Source organism: Berghia stephanieae, chromosome 3, assembly GCF_034508935.2.
Source record: "Berghia stephanieae isolate SIO BIC M18660-M18661 chromosome 3, UCSD_Bste_1.3, whole genome shotgun sequence".
NCBI lineage: Eukaryota > Metazoa > Mollusca > Gastropoda > Nudibranchia > Aeolidiidae > Berghia > Berghia stephanieae.
Window position 1 is genome coordinate 90,064,289 of NC_088362.1, and position 18,155 is coordinate 90,082,443.

Below are 18,155 nucleotides of genomic sequence, written 5' to 3' on the forward strand. Positions count from 1 at the left end.
GAGAGAGGGGAACTGTAGTCTATGGCACATCTCCACTCCCTCAATTTCTTATCATGATTGTCATATATTATATGCTCATCTACTGTTCTAGTGGTGTCGTCAGTTTGGTGATGGAGTCAGTTTAGTAAATCGAGTGTCGTAAATGGGCCAATAATTAGGATACAGCTTGGATGAATTCACTCCAAATTGTTAACAATCGACGATTCATATGGGCAAATCTGGTGAGAATGAGAAATGTAAATGCAAAGATGAAAACTTGCAAGAAGATCTTAAAATAGAAAGGACGTGCCGAATATTTCTCTGTCATCGATCTGGTATTATAGGAATGATTTATGTTTTCATTGGTTTATTTTCGTTGTATATTGTTCCTTATTTAAGCTGTCAAATTAATTTTTGTTAATTACTTTCTACAGTTCACAGCTTCTAGTAGATTAGTAACAAAAAACACTGTCTTTTTGATAGATATTATTTAAATTTGAGCCTTTTAGTATTTTACAAGATTTGATGATTCGATGCCAATAACATCTTTATTTGCTTTTTTTATTCAGGGTATTTTCAAAATTCTCTATGCACTTTATTTAAAAAAACAATGATAATTTTGAAATCTCTGTAGCTGACAGTCCATATTTCACACCCATTTCTTACCGTTTGAAATAAATATCTTGAATGATTTTCATTTCAGTCTCTGAACATTGATTGTCTTTTCAGGAGAATTGCTATATCTTGTTAACTTTCCTCTTACCATTGTCAGTATTGTTCTCACTTCATGAGTAGGGTTACCACTGGAATCTATTCTTGTTTCAAAAAGTTTCATAGTTTTAAATCTTAATTATGAAATTTGAGTTAAAATAATTTTATTGAGGATGATTGTGATTTCTTAAACTTTAATAAATTTTAAAATAATAATAATAATAATAATAATAATAATAATAATAATAATAATAAAATTAATAATAATAAATAATAATAAAGATAAAATAAATAATAATAATAATAATATAATAATAATAATAATAATAATAATAATAAGATGAAGAAGAAGAAGAAGAAGAAGAAGAATAATGATGATGATGATGATGATGATGATGATGATGATAATAATAAAGAAAAGAAAACCAAACAAACAAACAAAACAAACAAAAAAGCAATCCAAAACCCCCCAAGACACATCCAAAGTTAATACCAGACTGAACCAAAGGGTCACACAATATGACATTATCAGCTCACCTGTGCCCCGTAACTCGTAGCAAAAACTTCCAATAGCCAGGACGAAGGGTGTGGGGTTCCATCACAGCCTGAAATGTATATTAACACAACTCTTTATTCTTCATTCATTGTAATCTCATAAATTCATAAATTCATGCTAGATACCTGAACAAGAAATGCTTAATAGGAGCATACTATTTCCTGCCCATCAATGTTTATGTTTATTCATCTTAACAATGCCACTACCGTATTATCTCATTCGTCTGTAGTGTTTCATTCATCCTGTTCTGTTGATAAAAGGGAAACCCGAAACGTCCATTTTATCTGTTTACGTATATTGAATTGAAGCTTACATTCAATTTCACATTGTTATTTATTTCTTCGAATTTGAGTAGCAACATTTACATTAATTTTCATGTGGAATCCATGGAGGATATTCAAGTTGGAGGTGTGTCTCTTTACGTGAAAAAAAAAAAAAAAATAAAATGACAAATTAGCTAGATCCCTGTGGTACTTTACTCCCATAAATACAATGTATATGTTAAATTTGAATAGTCCATGACTCATTTATTGGTGTACCATTTTTATCAAACCTCAAAAGAGTAAAACTAAATTTGTTGCTGCTAATGCCTTTGAGTTTGTGCTTCTTAGCCTAATGCCATGTTGTATTACTTGGAAAAATGTGTGTCTTTTTTTTTTTTTTTTTTTCTTTTTTCTTTTTAACGTACCAGATTTTCTGTGTTGTTTAATATTCTGCTCAATTTGGAACTACTTAGTAACCTAGCGTACGCTTCTTTTTGTTTAAATTCCACGATCTCAATACAGAATAAATATTTCGGTGGCATTAATCTGGTTTTAGAGAAATTTATCTGTTTTTATTGTTTTTTTTTTTTAATTGGCTGAAGAATGGGTTTAAGCTCGAAACGTTCCGTGTTTGTTTTTTTTTTGTTTTTTTTTTAAGCTGTTATATTCATTTCTGTTTATTACTTTCTAAAGTCAGAATGAAAAGTCAATAAGGTCTTATATTGAAATATCAACTCACAGCATGAAATATAAAGGCAGTAGAAAATGCATAGAGGAAAATATCAGCATTGGGGATGTGAGGAAGACCACAGGTGTCGATGCCTTTGAAATACAAAATCTGGGATAAGAAAAAAAAAAGAAACAAACAACGCATCTGATTAATAAATAAACAAATAAAAGATAAATTAATATACAATTCGACAATAATCAATCAATTAATTAAAACAAAACCTGATAATTTGATTTGATTCAATACTCAATATGATGATTAACACCGTTGATTAAAGATTACTTCCCTTTGTTTAAAGTAGATCATTTACATCTTGTGACAGTTCAAAATAAATGTTTGTTTACTTTTATTTATTTATTTATTAGTTTTTTAAAAAAATAATCATAGGCAAAATGAAACTTGTATAAAATAAAACAATATTTAAAAAAACAAATAAATACTATTATGTTACTATACATGAGCAATATGTTGTTCTACCCTAATTTTATACATAACTTTTATCCAGTTTCTAATAGAGTTCCTTCCCTTGGACCTCTTATTAACAAGCTAATTTGGTTGAAATTTATAAGTCCATGCAACACTAAAGACCATAAATTCAACATATTTGTGGTGTTTGGCTTGTTTTCGTGTAATAAATAGGGAACAAAACTGATGTCAAAGAACTAGTTCCAATCTCATTAGAAGTGTAAAACCACTCTTCCAGAGAACTGAAAATATACCGTTTGTAAAAAATGGTCTTCTCGTTTCATAGAAATGGCATCTTATTTTCTAGTCTAAATATATCTGTCATCTGCATTTTTTGCCAAATTGGGACCTAAAATTTGCCAAAAAAAACCCCCAAAATTTGCCAAGATATTTGCCAAAAAGATCAAAATTTGCCGAGGAGAACTAAGCGTTTCAGTAAAAATTAACACGCGATACAGAAAAAAATATATATATAAAAGACAATTTATTACATTTAAGGAGGCTACATTTATTAATTTACACAATACGGTTGTTACAAAGATTTTAAAGGATCATTATCTGTAGAGAGTAGCTTCCCTTGGTTTGGGCCCAGGCAAAGCTGCAACATTTCTCAAGTTTCGCACTTTTTTTTTCGTTATTTTGTTTTCACTTCTTTTTTCCCCAAAAAATTTGCCACGCGATTTGCCAATTTTCCCAAAATTTGCCACGATTTTGCCAATTTTGTGAAATTTGCCAAAATTTGCGGATCGCCCTGATATTTGCGGCCGCAAAAAATGCAGATGACATATATATGCTGGTCGTCAATAAAGACCATCCATCCTTGCTCTTTAACGTCCCGTAATCATCCTGCGACTAAAAGCTACCTTATGATTCAATATGAAATCTATTCATTATTAGTCCTCCAAAGGAGTGGTTACATTTACATACACACTTCCAAGGATTTTGGAACTGGGAAAATAGAAGGTGTGACGTCACGACTTGTCTTCCCTATTTCAGTTCATGACATTTTGAGAGTAGATCACACCAACATCAAAAACATCCAATGTTTGCATGACAGTTTCATAGTCTCTTGTCTACCAGATGGAGGTATAAAATTGACATAATATTATATACAAAGGAAGAAATCTCTTTCTCAATCCAAGGCAACTATTTAAGGCAAATGTGATGATACCCTCAAAAATATCTGGCAAAAGTTAAGGTGGGAAAAACTGTGACCAAATGGTGTAACTTGATGTAGCTTATCTGAAAAAGGTCTACAGTGTTAGAAAGATGACTGTGTTTCTAGAGACATCAAATGTATTTTAGACCAATGCGATTTGAGCTTCTTCAATGACGCTGAAACACAAATTACATTGCTGTTACTGCTCTCTTGATGAAAACAGTAAGATATCATGTCAGGTTAAAGTAAAAACGAAATCTGGCTGTTAAGGATTAAATAAAATATAATTGCATAACTTCATTGTAAAAGCTGGTGATACAATGAGAGAGCAGCAGCAGTGGTATTTATACCACAAACTCTTGATCATTATATTGAATGCATCTGTAGCCTTCACAAACTCATAGCCTGACACTGACCAAAAAATGACGCCAAAATACAAGGCGGCAAGACCAAAAGAAAACAATTCATGAGTTGTATTCAATAGTTCAGCCCATTGTTCCTTTTGTTTCCTTGAGCCAATTCTAATGAAAACTCACTATGAGGTAGGTACACTAACCTAAAAACATGTCACAATACAAGTCCTAGTGTCAGACTGTAAGTTGACAAAAACTATGACCCATCCCGTTGAGAAAAATGTATGTGATGGCTGGATATGTTAGATCTGATGGAAAATACTTTGCAATAAACTTACTTCTTGTGCAAAGGGTAGCGAGCAATTGCTACTGCCCGTTTAATGCTCCACAAATCAGGATAAACTCCAAGGCTCATAACCTTGAAGGACTACATTTTGGAGAAAATAAAAGTCAATCATCGATTATAATCTGGACTCGGAAGGATTTCATTTCTCTAGCATGCACATATTCAGAATTTTCTGCTTAAAGTTTCCTTAGTCCAAAGTACCTCAGATAGTTTGGTGGCAGCATAAAGGGCAATGGTGACACTCTTGTAGAATCGAAGACTTAAACCAGCCAGTGCACCAGCTATCAATCCATGTATTTCATCATCTTTGTTACGAATCCACCTCAGTATACAGTTGACAGCCTGCGGGGAGAGATATCAAGGAAGAAAAAAATATGTAGTAAAATATAACCACAACGCCAACGATGGTTTTTCTGGAACAATAAATAATCTACAAAAATCGGGAAAATAGTAGGAAATTAGGGCAATTAGGCTAAGGACAAATATCAGAATTTCCTCCATAAATTTAAGCAGTTAGCTGGTCTGCTTTGAACTCGATATTTACTCAAGTTTGGATCGCAGTTAGTAGTAGGGGTCCATGACAGATGAGTGGACCATGACAGATGAGTGGTGGATCACTTCCTGGACAAATAAAGGGGTCTGTATCTACCCCGGATGTTGTTAAAAAGTTAAAACCCTCTTGTCAACCTAGCCTTGGGTGGCTGGATCTGCTAGAAAGTACATTGCAATAAACTTGTTTCTTTTGAAAAGGCAGGCCTGTAAATGCACAATTTGCGAAAAGGCTGAAAAATGTCAGCCATATGTTCGCAGATTTCAGACCAGTAGATCAGCTTCCGCGGTTCAGCACGAGATCACGAACGGTAAAGTCCAGGGAACGAAATTATCTTATTTTCGGGTTTTCCCGATATGACGTATGGCAATATATTTTAATAAAGAACAATAGAGAGAAAATAAAACGGAATAAGATGAGAACTAAACGGGGTGGGGGGGGGGGGGGGGGGGGGGGGGGGGGATTCGTTTGTTTTGCGTTCAAAATAACAAAAATAGGTATCAAGGCTGAGATTAAAAGTCTGTTTCTGGAAAATCATGCAAAAGTCTGAAATCAGCCAAATGGCTGAGAATTTACAGGCCTGAAAAGGGTAGCAAGCAATTGCCACTGCCCATTTAATGCTCCAGAAACTGGAATAAACTCCAGGCCTTATAACCCTGAGGAACTACTTTTTGGAATGCAACTCCTACACTTACCCTGTAAACAGCGTTAAAGGATGCCAAGAAGGCCGCCAATTTGAGGTTTGCCTGGCTCAGCAAGGACTTCTTCAGCACGGAAGGCCGTTTGAGAATGGCAGTGAGGCTGGAAAGAGTGCTTATAATTGCCTGGATGGAATAGCCAAAGGCAAACATGGACATGCCACCCTGGGAATATAAGAAAAGATTTAGAAATAAAAAGACAAAAATGCCATATGAAAAACTATGGGACAAAATACGATATAATGTTGGAGTAAAAACGACAATAAAAATTTAATTTTTAGTTATAAAAGTTAGTTAACTTAAAGTAACTGCTTTTATTGAAAATAGTAAATATTGTTTCTTAAACTTGAAATACCCTTTAATTCCATTAATCTTATTAAAGTGGGAATTCACATAAAAGGTCAACGTTCTTAAACTCAACTTAAGTTTAAAGTCAACATCTCCTGTTGGTCTGCTCTTTATCTGATTGTTTTTGTTTGTTTTTAAGGGTATTACGGCGCTCGCAACACATTTAGGTTATATCAGCGCCAGTAAAAAGGAAGAAAATGGAATAGTAAAAAGTTCTAGAATTACAAATAAAGCACTAAAGAAAAGTAAGACATAGGGGAACTGGGAACAAATAGGGATCAGATGTAGATTCCAAGAGCACACTATCAAAGTACCTATAAGTCTCATCCGGACACAAGCACAAAATCCAACAAAGAGGAATACACTCAAATGCTTACATTATAAATTCAAAATAACATATAATAATACATAACAGAGAGATGATTTACAAGGAAAAAAATATAATCTCTCAAAACAATAACTATGCATTTGACTGTTTCCCTCCCAGCTAGGACTCCGGCCAGGGCCAGGACAAAACCAAGTCATCTCATTCCAAAACAAAGACAGAAAGCATGTTGGAAAACAGATATAAGAGGATAGAAGACACAGTATGTACCTTCCTGCCCACTATGGGAGGTCAGGAACCCCACCCAGGCTCTTTATCAGAGTGTGATCCGTTGATACTGGATAAAGTCAACTTTGCTTAAAGTCAACCAATCTTTCCAGTCTGGCAGTGTTGGCTTTATCAGGATTCCACAGTATTTTGCTTGTCAACTCAAATATTCTCTATCTAGTTTAACCCCCCCGGCCCTTATTACCGATCTGGCAGCAAATGGGCTACTTATCTTATACAGGTTTACTCATACATTCTGCACTTAACAAACGTCTATTCGAGAGAACATGGAGCAATTACTGTAGGCTGATTCTTATTACATATGGGAAAAGAGAAAAGCCTTGGCCCCATTATTTCCTTATCTTTAAATTAAAATAAAAAGGGGGTAGCAGGCACATGTATGACGGTAAAAATGTGAGAAGTGGTGTAGATACTCATCATGCAGTCTGAAGTTATTCAGAGTCGTTATGTCCAAGATGTCATTTGTACTATATAATGCTCATCGGACAATTACTGATAATAATAATGATAATAATAATAATAATAATAATAATAATAATAATAATAATAATAATAATAATAATAATAATACTAATACTAATATAATAATAATAATAATAATAATAATAATAATAATAATAATAATAATAATAATAATAATAATAATAATAATAACAATAGTAGTAATAATAATAATAATAATAATAATAATAATAATAATAATAATAATAATAATAATAATAATAATAATAATACAATTAATAATAATAATGATAATAATGATCATAATAATAATGGTGGTGATGATGAGAACGACGATAATAATAATAATAATAATAATAATAATAATAATAATAATAATAATAATAATAATAATAATAATACATAATAATCCTGGACGGTGTGCAAGGATGTAACACGTTTTTATAAGTAAACAGGGGATTCATCAAAATAACATGTAAACCATACCATGGCGATTTTTTTTTCTTAGATAAAGGTTAATCTCTCTTTGATTGTAATTGTTAGCCAGTGCAATCGGTAGGGAATTGGGAGGGCATGGGCCATGTGTTTTTCTTGAAGTTAATTTTGCGGCATTATTCTGAATGACTTCTGATTACCTCCCGCCATATCTAACAGATCGGGGCAACACAATCAGCATTGGGTGGAGAGAGGGGTCGGTAATTGGTCGGAATCAGCATGGGTGCGCAACCGGATGCGCGGGTTGACGGAGGTAGGAAACAATAACAAACCAACATGGTTGCCATTACCTCCACCATCATTCTCGCTCACGGTTTGTGGAAAGCACTTCATTACAGGCACGTAATAGTGAATCTAGTTTTTGTTTTGAACATTTCTATTATTATTCTTTGTAAATTGACCCATATTAAAAGAAACATACAAACAAAACAGGCATGACCAGTCACTAACAATGCCGTGTAGTGTGTAGACAGTAACACAGTACGGTGAACATGACTGACACTGGGATCGGAATGTCGGAACCCATGAGTCGTTCGCAACTCTGCCTCACGTATTCATTTAATCAGTCAATTTAATTTTTATTAAGCTTGCGTAAAACATACAAACAAAAAAGACATGACCAGTCACTAACAATGCAGTGTAGTGTGTAGACAGTAACACGGTACGGTGAACATGAATGACACTGGGATCGGAATGTCGAACCCAGTAGTCGTTCGCAACTCAGCCTCGCGTACTCATTTAATCAGTCAATTTAAATTTCATTTAGCTTGCCTATTCTTCAAGTTTATGATATATTCACTTTTTCTATTTAAAAAAGGGTAATCCAAACAGACCATAAAAACGATTTTATAATAAGCCGACTTCAACTTCCATCACTTACGATACGAACTTATTTTGGGTGGTTTTTTTTAACAAAACCGTTTGACTCAAACTAAAGCTTCGGCATTGGATAAGGAGCGAGGTCCCTGTTGCCATCTTGCTTAGTTTATACAGAGACTGGGTTGCCAGCTTGGCTGTTCTTGATAAATAGTAGTAAATAGCACAACCTTGTGCAATGAGAGATAGAGAGAGAGAGAGAGAGAGAGAGAGAGAGAGAGAGAGGAGAGAGAGAGAGATTTGAACAAAAAACGAATATCTCTCTCTCTCTCTCTTACCCTCTCTCTCTCTCTTGCCCTCTCTCTCTCTTCTCTCTCTCTCTCTCTCTCTCCTCTCCCTCTCTCTCTCTCTTCCTATTTCATCTGTCACACTGTTTGACAATCTTCTTCACCTGGCTCACTTGTACTTGTAATATCGGGTGTAAGGTAAAATTTTGAACAATTATTATTATTTATAAAATGCAGAAACTTTGCAAATAAACCGATAGACTAGATATTAATTCGATTCGAAAAGTGGAACACAAAAGGAGAATTTGCAAATACCCAGTCCAGACATAAGCGTCATGGTCTTAATTATAAAGTGCAGAATCTTTGCAAATAAACGGATAAAATAGAGATTAATTCGATTCGAAAAGTGGAACACAAAAGCAGAATTTGCGAATGCCCGGTCCAGACATAAGTGTTATGGTCTTATTATAAAATCTAGAAACTTTGAAAATAAACGGACAAGATAGAGATTCATTCGATTCGAAAAGTGGAACACAAAAGCAGAATTTGCGAATGCCCGGTCCAGACATAAGCGTTATGGTCTTATTTATAAAGTGCAGAAACTTTGCAAATAAACGGATAAGATAGAGATTCATTCGATTCGAAAAGTGGAACACAGAAGCAGAATTGCGAATGCCCGGTCCAGACATAAACGTTATGGTCTTATTTATAAAGTGCAGAAACTTTGGCAAATAAACGGATAAGATAGAGATTCATTCGATTCGAAAAGTGGAACACAAAAGCAGAATCTGCGAATGCCCGGTCCAGACATAAGCGTTATGGTCTTATTTATAAAGTGCAGAAACTTTGCAAATAAACGGATAGACTAGATGTTATTTCGATTCGAAAAGTGGAACACAAAAGCAGAATTTGCGAATGCCCGGTCCAGACATAAGCGCTATGGTCTTATTTATAAAGTGCAGAAACTTTGCAAATAAACGGAAAAAACAGATTAATTCTAATCGAACAGTGGAACACAAAGGCAGAATTTGCGAACAACCGGTCCAGACATAAGCGTTATGGTCTTATTATAAAATCTAGAAACTTTGCAAATAAATGGATAAAATTGAGATTAATTCGATTCGAAAAGTGGAACACAAAAGCAGAATTTGCGAATGCCCGGTCCAGACATAAGCGTTATGGTCTTATTAATAAAATGCAGAAACTTTGCAAATAAACGGATAGACTAGATATTAATTCGATTCGAAAGTGGAACACAAAAGCAGAATTTGCGAATGCCCGGTCCAGACATAAGCGCTATGGTCTTATTTATAAAGTGCAGAAACTTTGCAAATAAACGGAAAAAATAGAGATTAATTCTAATCGAACAGTGGAACACAAAGGCAGAATTTGCGAACAACCGGTCCAGACATAAGCGTTATGGTCTTATTTATAAAGTGCAGAAAATTTGCAAATAAACGGATAAGATAGAGATTAATTCGATTCGAAAAGTGGAACACAAAAGCAGAATTTGTGAATACCCGGTCCCGGCATAAGCGTCATGGTCTTGTTTAAATGAAACAATGCGATTAAAAAAAATATATGGTCAATGAGAAATTAAGCTAAATATGCGGAGTTCAATTAGATAACTTGATCTGTGAATTTTTTTTTATAATTAGCTGTTTTTATTCTCCATCATTTAGGTTATGTGATTAAGTTTATAATTGAAATACAAACTTTATCTCACTTATCAATGTTTTGCAATAAAGGAGAGTGTGAGTGAACCTGAGCAAAGGAAATTATTTGAGAGAGTGATATTTATCATGCTTTTCAGTTTGTAGTTGAATTCTAGAATGGATTCTTTATAGTTCTCATTGATTGTATGTCAGTGTGTCAGTCTTTAGGACACCTATTACCCTAATGCGGCCACAATTTACAATGTGACGGCCACAAGCCCGTTAAACTCAGAGTGGGGTATTGTTGTTTGCAAGTAATGCTATGGTTTTAATAGGATATCTGTCTCCTATTAAAATACATTCCTGTGTTGGATTTTGGATTAAATTCATGTCTTCTTCGGATTTTGGGATATTTAATTTTCATGGATTGTGATTGTGATTTTCAAGACTATTAATGTAAGTAAATGCCCAAATAGATATTTTTATTCATTTATTCTTTATTTATTTTTTTTAGTTTTGTTTTGTTTTGAAGCATTTATTATAAGAAATATTGTACATATGCACTTATACACCAAAGACTATATCCTTTCAACTGCTTATTATTATTATTATTATTATTATTATTATTATTATTATTATTATTATTATTATTATTATTATATTATTATTTTATTAGTTATTATTATTATTATTATTATTATTATTATTATTATTATTATTATTATTATTATTATTTTATTTATTATTATTATTATTATTATTATTATTTATTATTATTATTATTATTTATTATTATTATTATTATTATTATTATTATTATTATATATAATGATAATAATTAATAATAAGTGCATTGAGTGAAATCCCAATCATGGTTGCCCAAATAAAACTGGCGCTAGAATCCCGACTACCTGTCTAAACGAATGTTGTTTGTACGATACATACTAACTACACGTTCAATATCGGGGCATAAAATATACGTTTGGTTTTATGAAATTAAAACAGTAGTCCCACATTGTTCTTTGATGTTATTTGTGGTTGCATTTGCTTTGAAACTTACACATTATATTGTGTTACATTGTTTACAAAATATTTCTGGTACTCGTATGCATGTGTAGTCAACGGACCACCGGTCAATCGTGTTCTTTATTGTTTTATTATTAATATTGGCTTGACATCTTACATATGTGAATTTGACAGGTTGTTATGGATGGTAATTATAACATTAAGTGATTTTTAAACATTTTTACGGCGTTTTAAATGTCTTTCTTGCATTCATTGCCGAGCACCTCCACTTTTCTGTTACTATTTTAACGATCAGCTGATTTTCTCTTGCCTCCCCTTTAATTTCGCGGACTTTTTTCAGAACGAGGCGTGGGAGTGGCTAATACATTTCAAGTCCCAATGAAAAGAAAGGTGTTTCATCATCGGTGTTATTATCAATGAATTTGGATCGATCGAGATCTCCGTCCATTGTGCGGCTATGTGGTCTAGTGGTATGACACTCGCATTCGGATCGGAAGGTCCTGGGCTCGGCGCAAAGTTGAATCCTTAGAAAAGGCTGTTAACTCACATTCTCTCACCGTGCTCAGGTGTAAAATGAGTACCTGGCCGTTAACAGCGTTGTCTTTGTCCGAAAAATTGTAATATCGCCTAACAGGCGTCATGTCCCGTCCTACGTGTTAAATGTTGCTGTTGACCAGGGACCCCTTGTAAAGCGCTTTAGCACATTAAGTGGATATTGCGTTATAAAAGCTCGTTTTTTCATATTTCTATTTCATCCATTCATAGCTCAAAAACTGTTTCCGACTGAAATGACACACAAGGTTACTATTTTCTAACTTGTTTCTCCTTTTTATCATTGTTATCCGAGAAAGGCCAACCGTCAGGGATGAGAATAATCTCCATTTATGTCAACGACCGGTTTAGTTTCACTGTTTTTTATTGTCTTTACCCAGAGCAAACCGATAAATTATTTATTAGAAGGGTTCACCTCCTGGGCTTGTTGTCACTGTTTACCGAGCGTCTCTCTCTCTCTCTCTCTCTCTCTCTCTCTCTCTCTCTCTCTCTCTCTCTCTCTCTCTCTCCTCTCTCTCTCTCTCTCTCCCTCTCTCTCAGCGTATTAAAAAAAAAAAAAAAGTACAATGCAGATGTCATCTGACTATCAGTATCAGTGCATGTCGATATCCCCGTTATCTACGCCTTTTGACCACAGTGTAAATATATCAACTCGCTAACAGAACATGCGCATACCCCCCCCCCCCCTTTTTTTTTTTCTTTCTCTTTCTCTCCGACTTTTTGACTACAATGTAGAAGATGTCATCTCGCTATCAGTGCATGCGCAACTCTCTCTCTCTCTCTCTCTCTCTCTCTCTCTCTCTCTCTCTCTCTCTCTCTCTCTCTCTCTCTCTCTCTCTCTCTCTCTCTCAAACACATACGCACACATTTGCGACTACAATGTAGACGCCATCTACCAGAATATGAGAATATGTACTCTCTCTCTCTCTCTCTCTCTCTTTCTCCTCTCTCTCTCTCTCTCTCTCTCTCTCTCTCTCTCTCTCTGTGTGTGTGTGTGTGTGTGTGTGTGTGCACGTGCACGTGTCTGTGTGATTGTTTGTGTTTAACAGGATGTGTTATCTTTCCCACTGACTGACAAGTGACATTTATTTACCCAGCGTGGTGCCAGGAGTAAACGGCAAACAATAAGGGTTGTGTTTTGGTTTTGTTTGGTTAACTCTTTATTTTATTATAATTTATTTTTAGCACCCCCCCCCCTCCCCTCCCCTTCCCCCATCACTGGAGATGGATGGATCGTGGCAGACACATTTCATTGTTTTATCTGTAATGTCAGCTCATAAAAAGGGAATGGGTGCTGTGGGGAGAGTGGAGAGAGGAACGAAGTTGTGGGGTAAGGGAGAGGAACAAGGCTGTGGGGTAAGGGAGAGGAACGAGGTTGTAGGGTAAGGGAGAGGACGGGTAAGACAAAATTGGAAAGTGTCGAGGGGGCGTAGATTATATCGAGAAAAAAAAACAAACAAAAACAAAAAAAAAAAAAAAAAACAAAGTGGGGAGGGTGGTAATGAAGGGAAGTGTATGTGTGCGAGTGTGAGTGTGTGAGAGAGAGTGGGAGAAAGAGAGACAGGGAGAGAGAGAGAGAGAGAGAGAGAGAGAGAGAGAGAGAGAGAGAGAGAGAGAGAGAGAGAGAGAGAGAGAGAGAGAGAGAGAGAGAGAGATCAGCCAATGCATCTATCATTATCATAATCAAAATGTCATCCGTCCTGCCAACATTAATATAACGTGAATACTATTATAATCTAAGGTTTCAAATCGCAGCAGTGGCTGGACGGAGAATCGTTTTCAAGGCCAGCTATAAATGTCAAATGTATTTAGTATTCATTGTTGACGCGCTAAATTCATAGTTGTTTCCGGGAGAGAGTGGGAAAAGGGAAGGAAATTGTGCTTTTTTCAAGAATTAATATTAAATAAACTGACAATCCACCAGACAGAGCCAAAGGGTTTCTGATTGACATCTAGATTAATAAGAATTTTGAGCTTGCATTTAAATCTGCGAGAGTGAGATAATAAAGAGGTTTAGCAGATCAAACGTATCACGCATTACGAATCATCATTTATCTCGCTCATGATCGTTCTCATTATACGTACGTAAAAATCGTGCCGCTATCCATGCGAATTTTGATTGCATGTCACAATTTTAATATTTCCTTGACCCGCGTAAATCGCACAGCGGCACCATTTTGACATGTGATGCGTGACACGTATGATCTGCTAAACCTATCTATTAACATGCTGTCACTTATAAAGCATACCTAAAGTAGAATTTGATGTCATCGCTTATATCAAGCTAAAAACCGCCTAACTATGCAAATGACTTCCTCATAATGTAAGAAAATATCTCATCGGCAGACCACTCCGGTTTTAAAACAATGCCACAGCTCATCGCCAGGTGCATATTCTCATGCCTGATTCAAGTCATTGGTGTCACAACGCCAAGGTCAGAACAAATGGATTTTCGGGCAATGTCACACTGAAGTACGACCACTCACTCTCATTTGCCTTGCATTATAAAGTTTTAAAATCAGCCGTTCAGTCGCTCACGTCCCAATTCATACCAGCTTACCAATGAGCAGTCCTTATGAGTAAAATGGTTCTAAGAGAGCCAGATCAATTCCGTTGTGAAAACCGCTAGTCTGTCATAAAGTAGTTTCTGCCATAACTAAAAGACCCAGCTATTCAGAATAATTGCTGGGTGGACAGAGGGGTAAGAAAAGAAAAACAAAACAAAACAAAAACTTCAATATAGGTCCCTTTGCTTGCGAGAGGCGAGTGCTTCACCAACTGAGCTATGTTCACCAAGGTGTACCATTGAGTAGCCATTAATCTTTTAATATCTCCCAAAGCTTGACACTGATAAGAGTCTGTAAGAAAACCAAAGCACGCGAGAGGAAAAATAAAAACGGACTGAAATTATTATCTGTCATTCACCATCAAGTTTTTCCTATATTTTAACCCTTGATGACGAACCTAAATTCCTCATAGATCACAACATCCCTAATTATTTGTGTGGCTCTGACTGAAGACCTATCCGTTTTCAAAAAGAAAGCAGAGATACAATGCGATTCGGGTTTCAAGGAAACCTGAGTTACTATGCAGTAACCACTCTTTGGTGAACAAGGAAAGGTATGACGTCAGGTGATTAGAGCGAAAGGAAAGAAGGCCAGACGGCCGCGCGGAGAAGAAATTGCACTCCTTCCAGGAGACCCGGGCTTGAGCCCCACTGTCGGCATCTCGTTGGTTTTTTTGGGTTTTTTTTTTGGGTATTTTCTTGAACAAGAAATGTATTCCCTATTACTGACTTTGCGGCGCTGTATTTCGGCTGAGGCTTAGGTTATTTCAGTTTTTCTCGAGATGGACCCCCCCCCCCCCCCCCCGTTTCAATAAAGGGAATTATATTTTACCTTTTCATTATTATAATATTTTAAATACTGACCCTTGGTTAAGTATGAAAGACAACTGTGTTGGTGAGGACAGGTATGGTGTTTAGGCCACGCCCCCTCCAGCCACGACTTGGCAGCACCGGTCCATTGCTGTAACTCCCTAAGGCACTGGTCTAGAATGGGAACGTAGGATATACATTGGGAGAGACCTTGGACGAACGCTCTGGTCTTGGATGGCTTACCGAAAAGGACGACGATGAGAAGATGAAGATGATGATACTGTGGTTGAGGCAGACTGTGATGAGGAAGGGATGGAAGAGGAGGAGGAGGAGGGATGTTGTTGAAGCTCTGAGGTTCCAGTTTTGTCGTTTGTGCGTTTGTCATTAGCACTTTGCTGATCTGATGACGACGGCGACGACGATGATGATGATGGTGGGGTGATAATGCGGTTTTGAAGATTGTAGTGATGAAGATATTTGAGCTGATCCCTGAGATGCATCGGCATTTGCCTTGATTTTTTGGGACTTTCGTCTTTGCCCAAAGGAAAAAGCTGAAGAAGATCATATCAATAGAGATTACCAGAAGACCCATCACCAAAATGTGTTGTGTGTGTGTGTGTGCATGTGGTGTGTATGTGTGTTTTAAACTTGTGGCATCCCTATGAATCTTTAACAATATACAAAGAAACAAAAAAAAAAAAAAATACCAAACTTTTTTTCAATTGGTCAGATAAATGTTACTTCATATTATTCATAGATTATGAAACCCCAAACTTGTCAACAAGTCTAAACCTGAATTTTTTAAACTTCTTTAAAGTCTCGGGTTTAAAATGTGTTCTTTTTTTTAAATTGATAAGTTGAAGTATTTAAATTCATGGATATTGATGGTGTGCAGTGTGTAAACCGTTCACTTTTCTTGCCCACCAAAACTATGAGTAACCTTTGATAAATATTGTCAAGAAAATACTTAGAACGAATCCCCTCCCAGGTGACCCCCCCCCCCCCCCCCCCCCCCCCCCCCCCCCCCCCAAAAAAAAAAAAAAAAAAAAAACAACAAAACCAAAACCCCAAACAAAAAACAAAACAAACAAAAGCAATAACAAAGAGCTGAGTGACATCATCTTCATTCATTCTCTAAAATTCTATTATTGTTTTTAGACCGCCAGTTGGGTGATTTCTCACTAAATTCTGTTTAACAGACTATAAAAGTCTTAATTATTTTGTGAGTGGTACGATTAATATGGCGGGAGAGCAACTGCTGGTGAGTATTTTACTTAAACGCAAATAATAAACTACAGTAATAAAAAAAAAAGTATTTTCTGGCCGAAATAAAAAAAAAAAATGGCGTTTTGTCAGGACATAGCCAAGCCATGTCGGTCCTATATTACACTACAGATGGTATGGCCAGGCCACATTATTGATTATTTATTCATTTATTTATTCATTTAGACTTAATGGCAGGACGATAATAAAAGTTGCCGTCCTTTGACATATTATTACAATCTTTTTCTATATATCATTTTGTCTCACATATCGATCGAATAAAATCGCCAACCTGTCAAAAAAACAAAAACAACTCGAGATCTCTAGTCTCAAACCCGAGACTTCTTTTAAAAATATTCAATATCAGACCTTTGACAAGATGGGGGTAATTTTAAATCGATTGATATTTGAAGCCAAATGTTCTGCCAAAATGTGTTTTTTCTTCAGAGTAATGGCGGAAAGCTGTTGATAGTAGTGCCGCGCTGAAGATCGGTCTGGACCGCGGTCCGACGGTCTTTAGCTGTGAACCGAAGACCGGTCCCAGAGGGGAAGACCGGCGACGGTCCTCATTCTTATCACCTTCAACTAGTGCGGGGCGGTCCTTGCAAGGACCACGTTCCTACGGTCTCGCGCCATAGCCTACTACTTTCCCCCGCGATTCGTTTTCTTCGGTTGCTATCTTCCACCAATCACCACCCATCCCACTTAATTAATCGCAACCCACCCCCCTTTGCCATACACTAAAACGACACAGACGACCATACAGGCAGACGACCACCAACCTCCACTCCGCAAACCGCCCTTTCGTGTGTGAGATGGGGGGAAAAGGAGGCGCACGCCTTGGACCGATTCCATATACGGGGTAAATTTCAAATTTACTACACAAAAATGATTGCAATGACAAATCTAGGTGAAGGCAGCCCCCTCTTCTAATGGTTAGTTTTAAAGTATGTGAAAAAAGTGTGTGTGTTTGTTGTGTGTGTGTGTCGAACTAGCAAGTACAAATCGATTTTTTTTTTTTTTTTTCCTTTCCTGTCACCATCCTTTCTAGCAGTGTTGTCATTTTAAAATAATAAAAAAATATTAAAAAAATTTGTTGGTGTTTTTACTAATCAAATTTTAAAAATGAGTTTCATTAGTTTCTTCCTTCCAAAAAACCCCGTATAACGTTGAATTTTAAAAAGTCCAATAGAATTTTTTGGGGACCCGATGTCAGTTGATAGAGCACCCTTTTACGCAAAGGCCAAGGGGCGATCCCGGGTGCAGTGATTTTTTTCTGAATCCCTGTCTACTCAGCAATGAATGGTTGCTAAGTTTGTTAGATTGGCGGAAAAGTCACCCTCGACCCCTTTATCACCTCATCCACCCCCCATTTTTAAAATTCACGTCTCTCTCTTACTCTTTAATGCTGTTCCCTAAAGTGTGTGTTGTGTGGGGGGGGGGGGGGGGGGG

The 18,155-nt window shown here is 36.1% G+C and overlaps 1 protein-coding gene across 1 annotated transcript in view; it reads right to left on the bottom strand.

Annotated features, from left to right (window-relative positions):
* Positions 1-12: 12 nt before the first annotated feature.
* The window catches only part of LOC144969381 (transmembrane protein 135-like), a 21,431-nt gene continuing 3,288 nt past the window's right edge, over positions 13-18,155 (bottom strand). The window contains exons 5-11 of the mRNA XM_078908489.1: positions 15,684-15,991; positions 13,979-14,051; positions 5,808-5,975; positions 4,764-4,904; positions 2,249-2,347; positions 1,228-1,295; positions 13-218 (exon numbers count right to left, since the gene is read on the bottom strand). Coding sequence (XP_078764615.1) covers positions 155-218; positions 1,228-1,295; positions 2,249-2,347; positions 4,764-4,904; positions 5,808-5,975; positions 13,979-14,051; positions 15,684-15,991 — 921 coding nt within the window. The 3' untranslated portion in view covers positions 13-154. The remainder of the gene's footprint in view (positions 219-1,227; positions 1,296-2,248; positions 2,348-4,763; positions 4,905-5,807; positions 5,976-13,978; positions 14,052-15,683; positions 15,992-18,155) is intronic.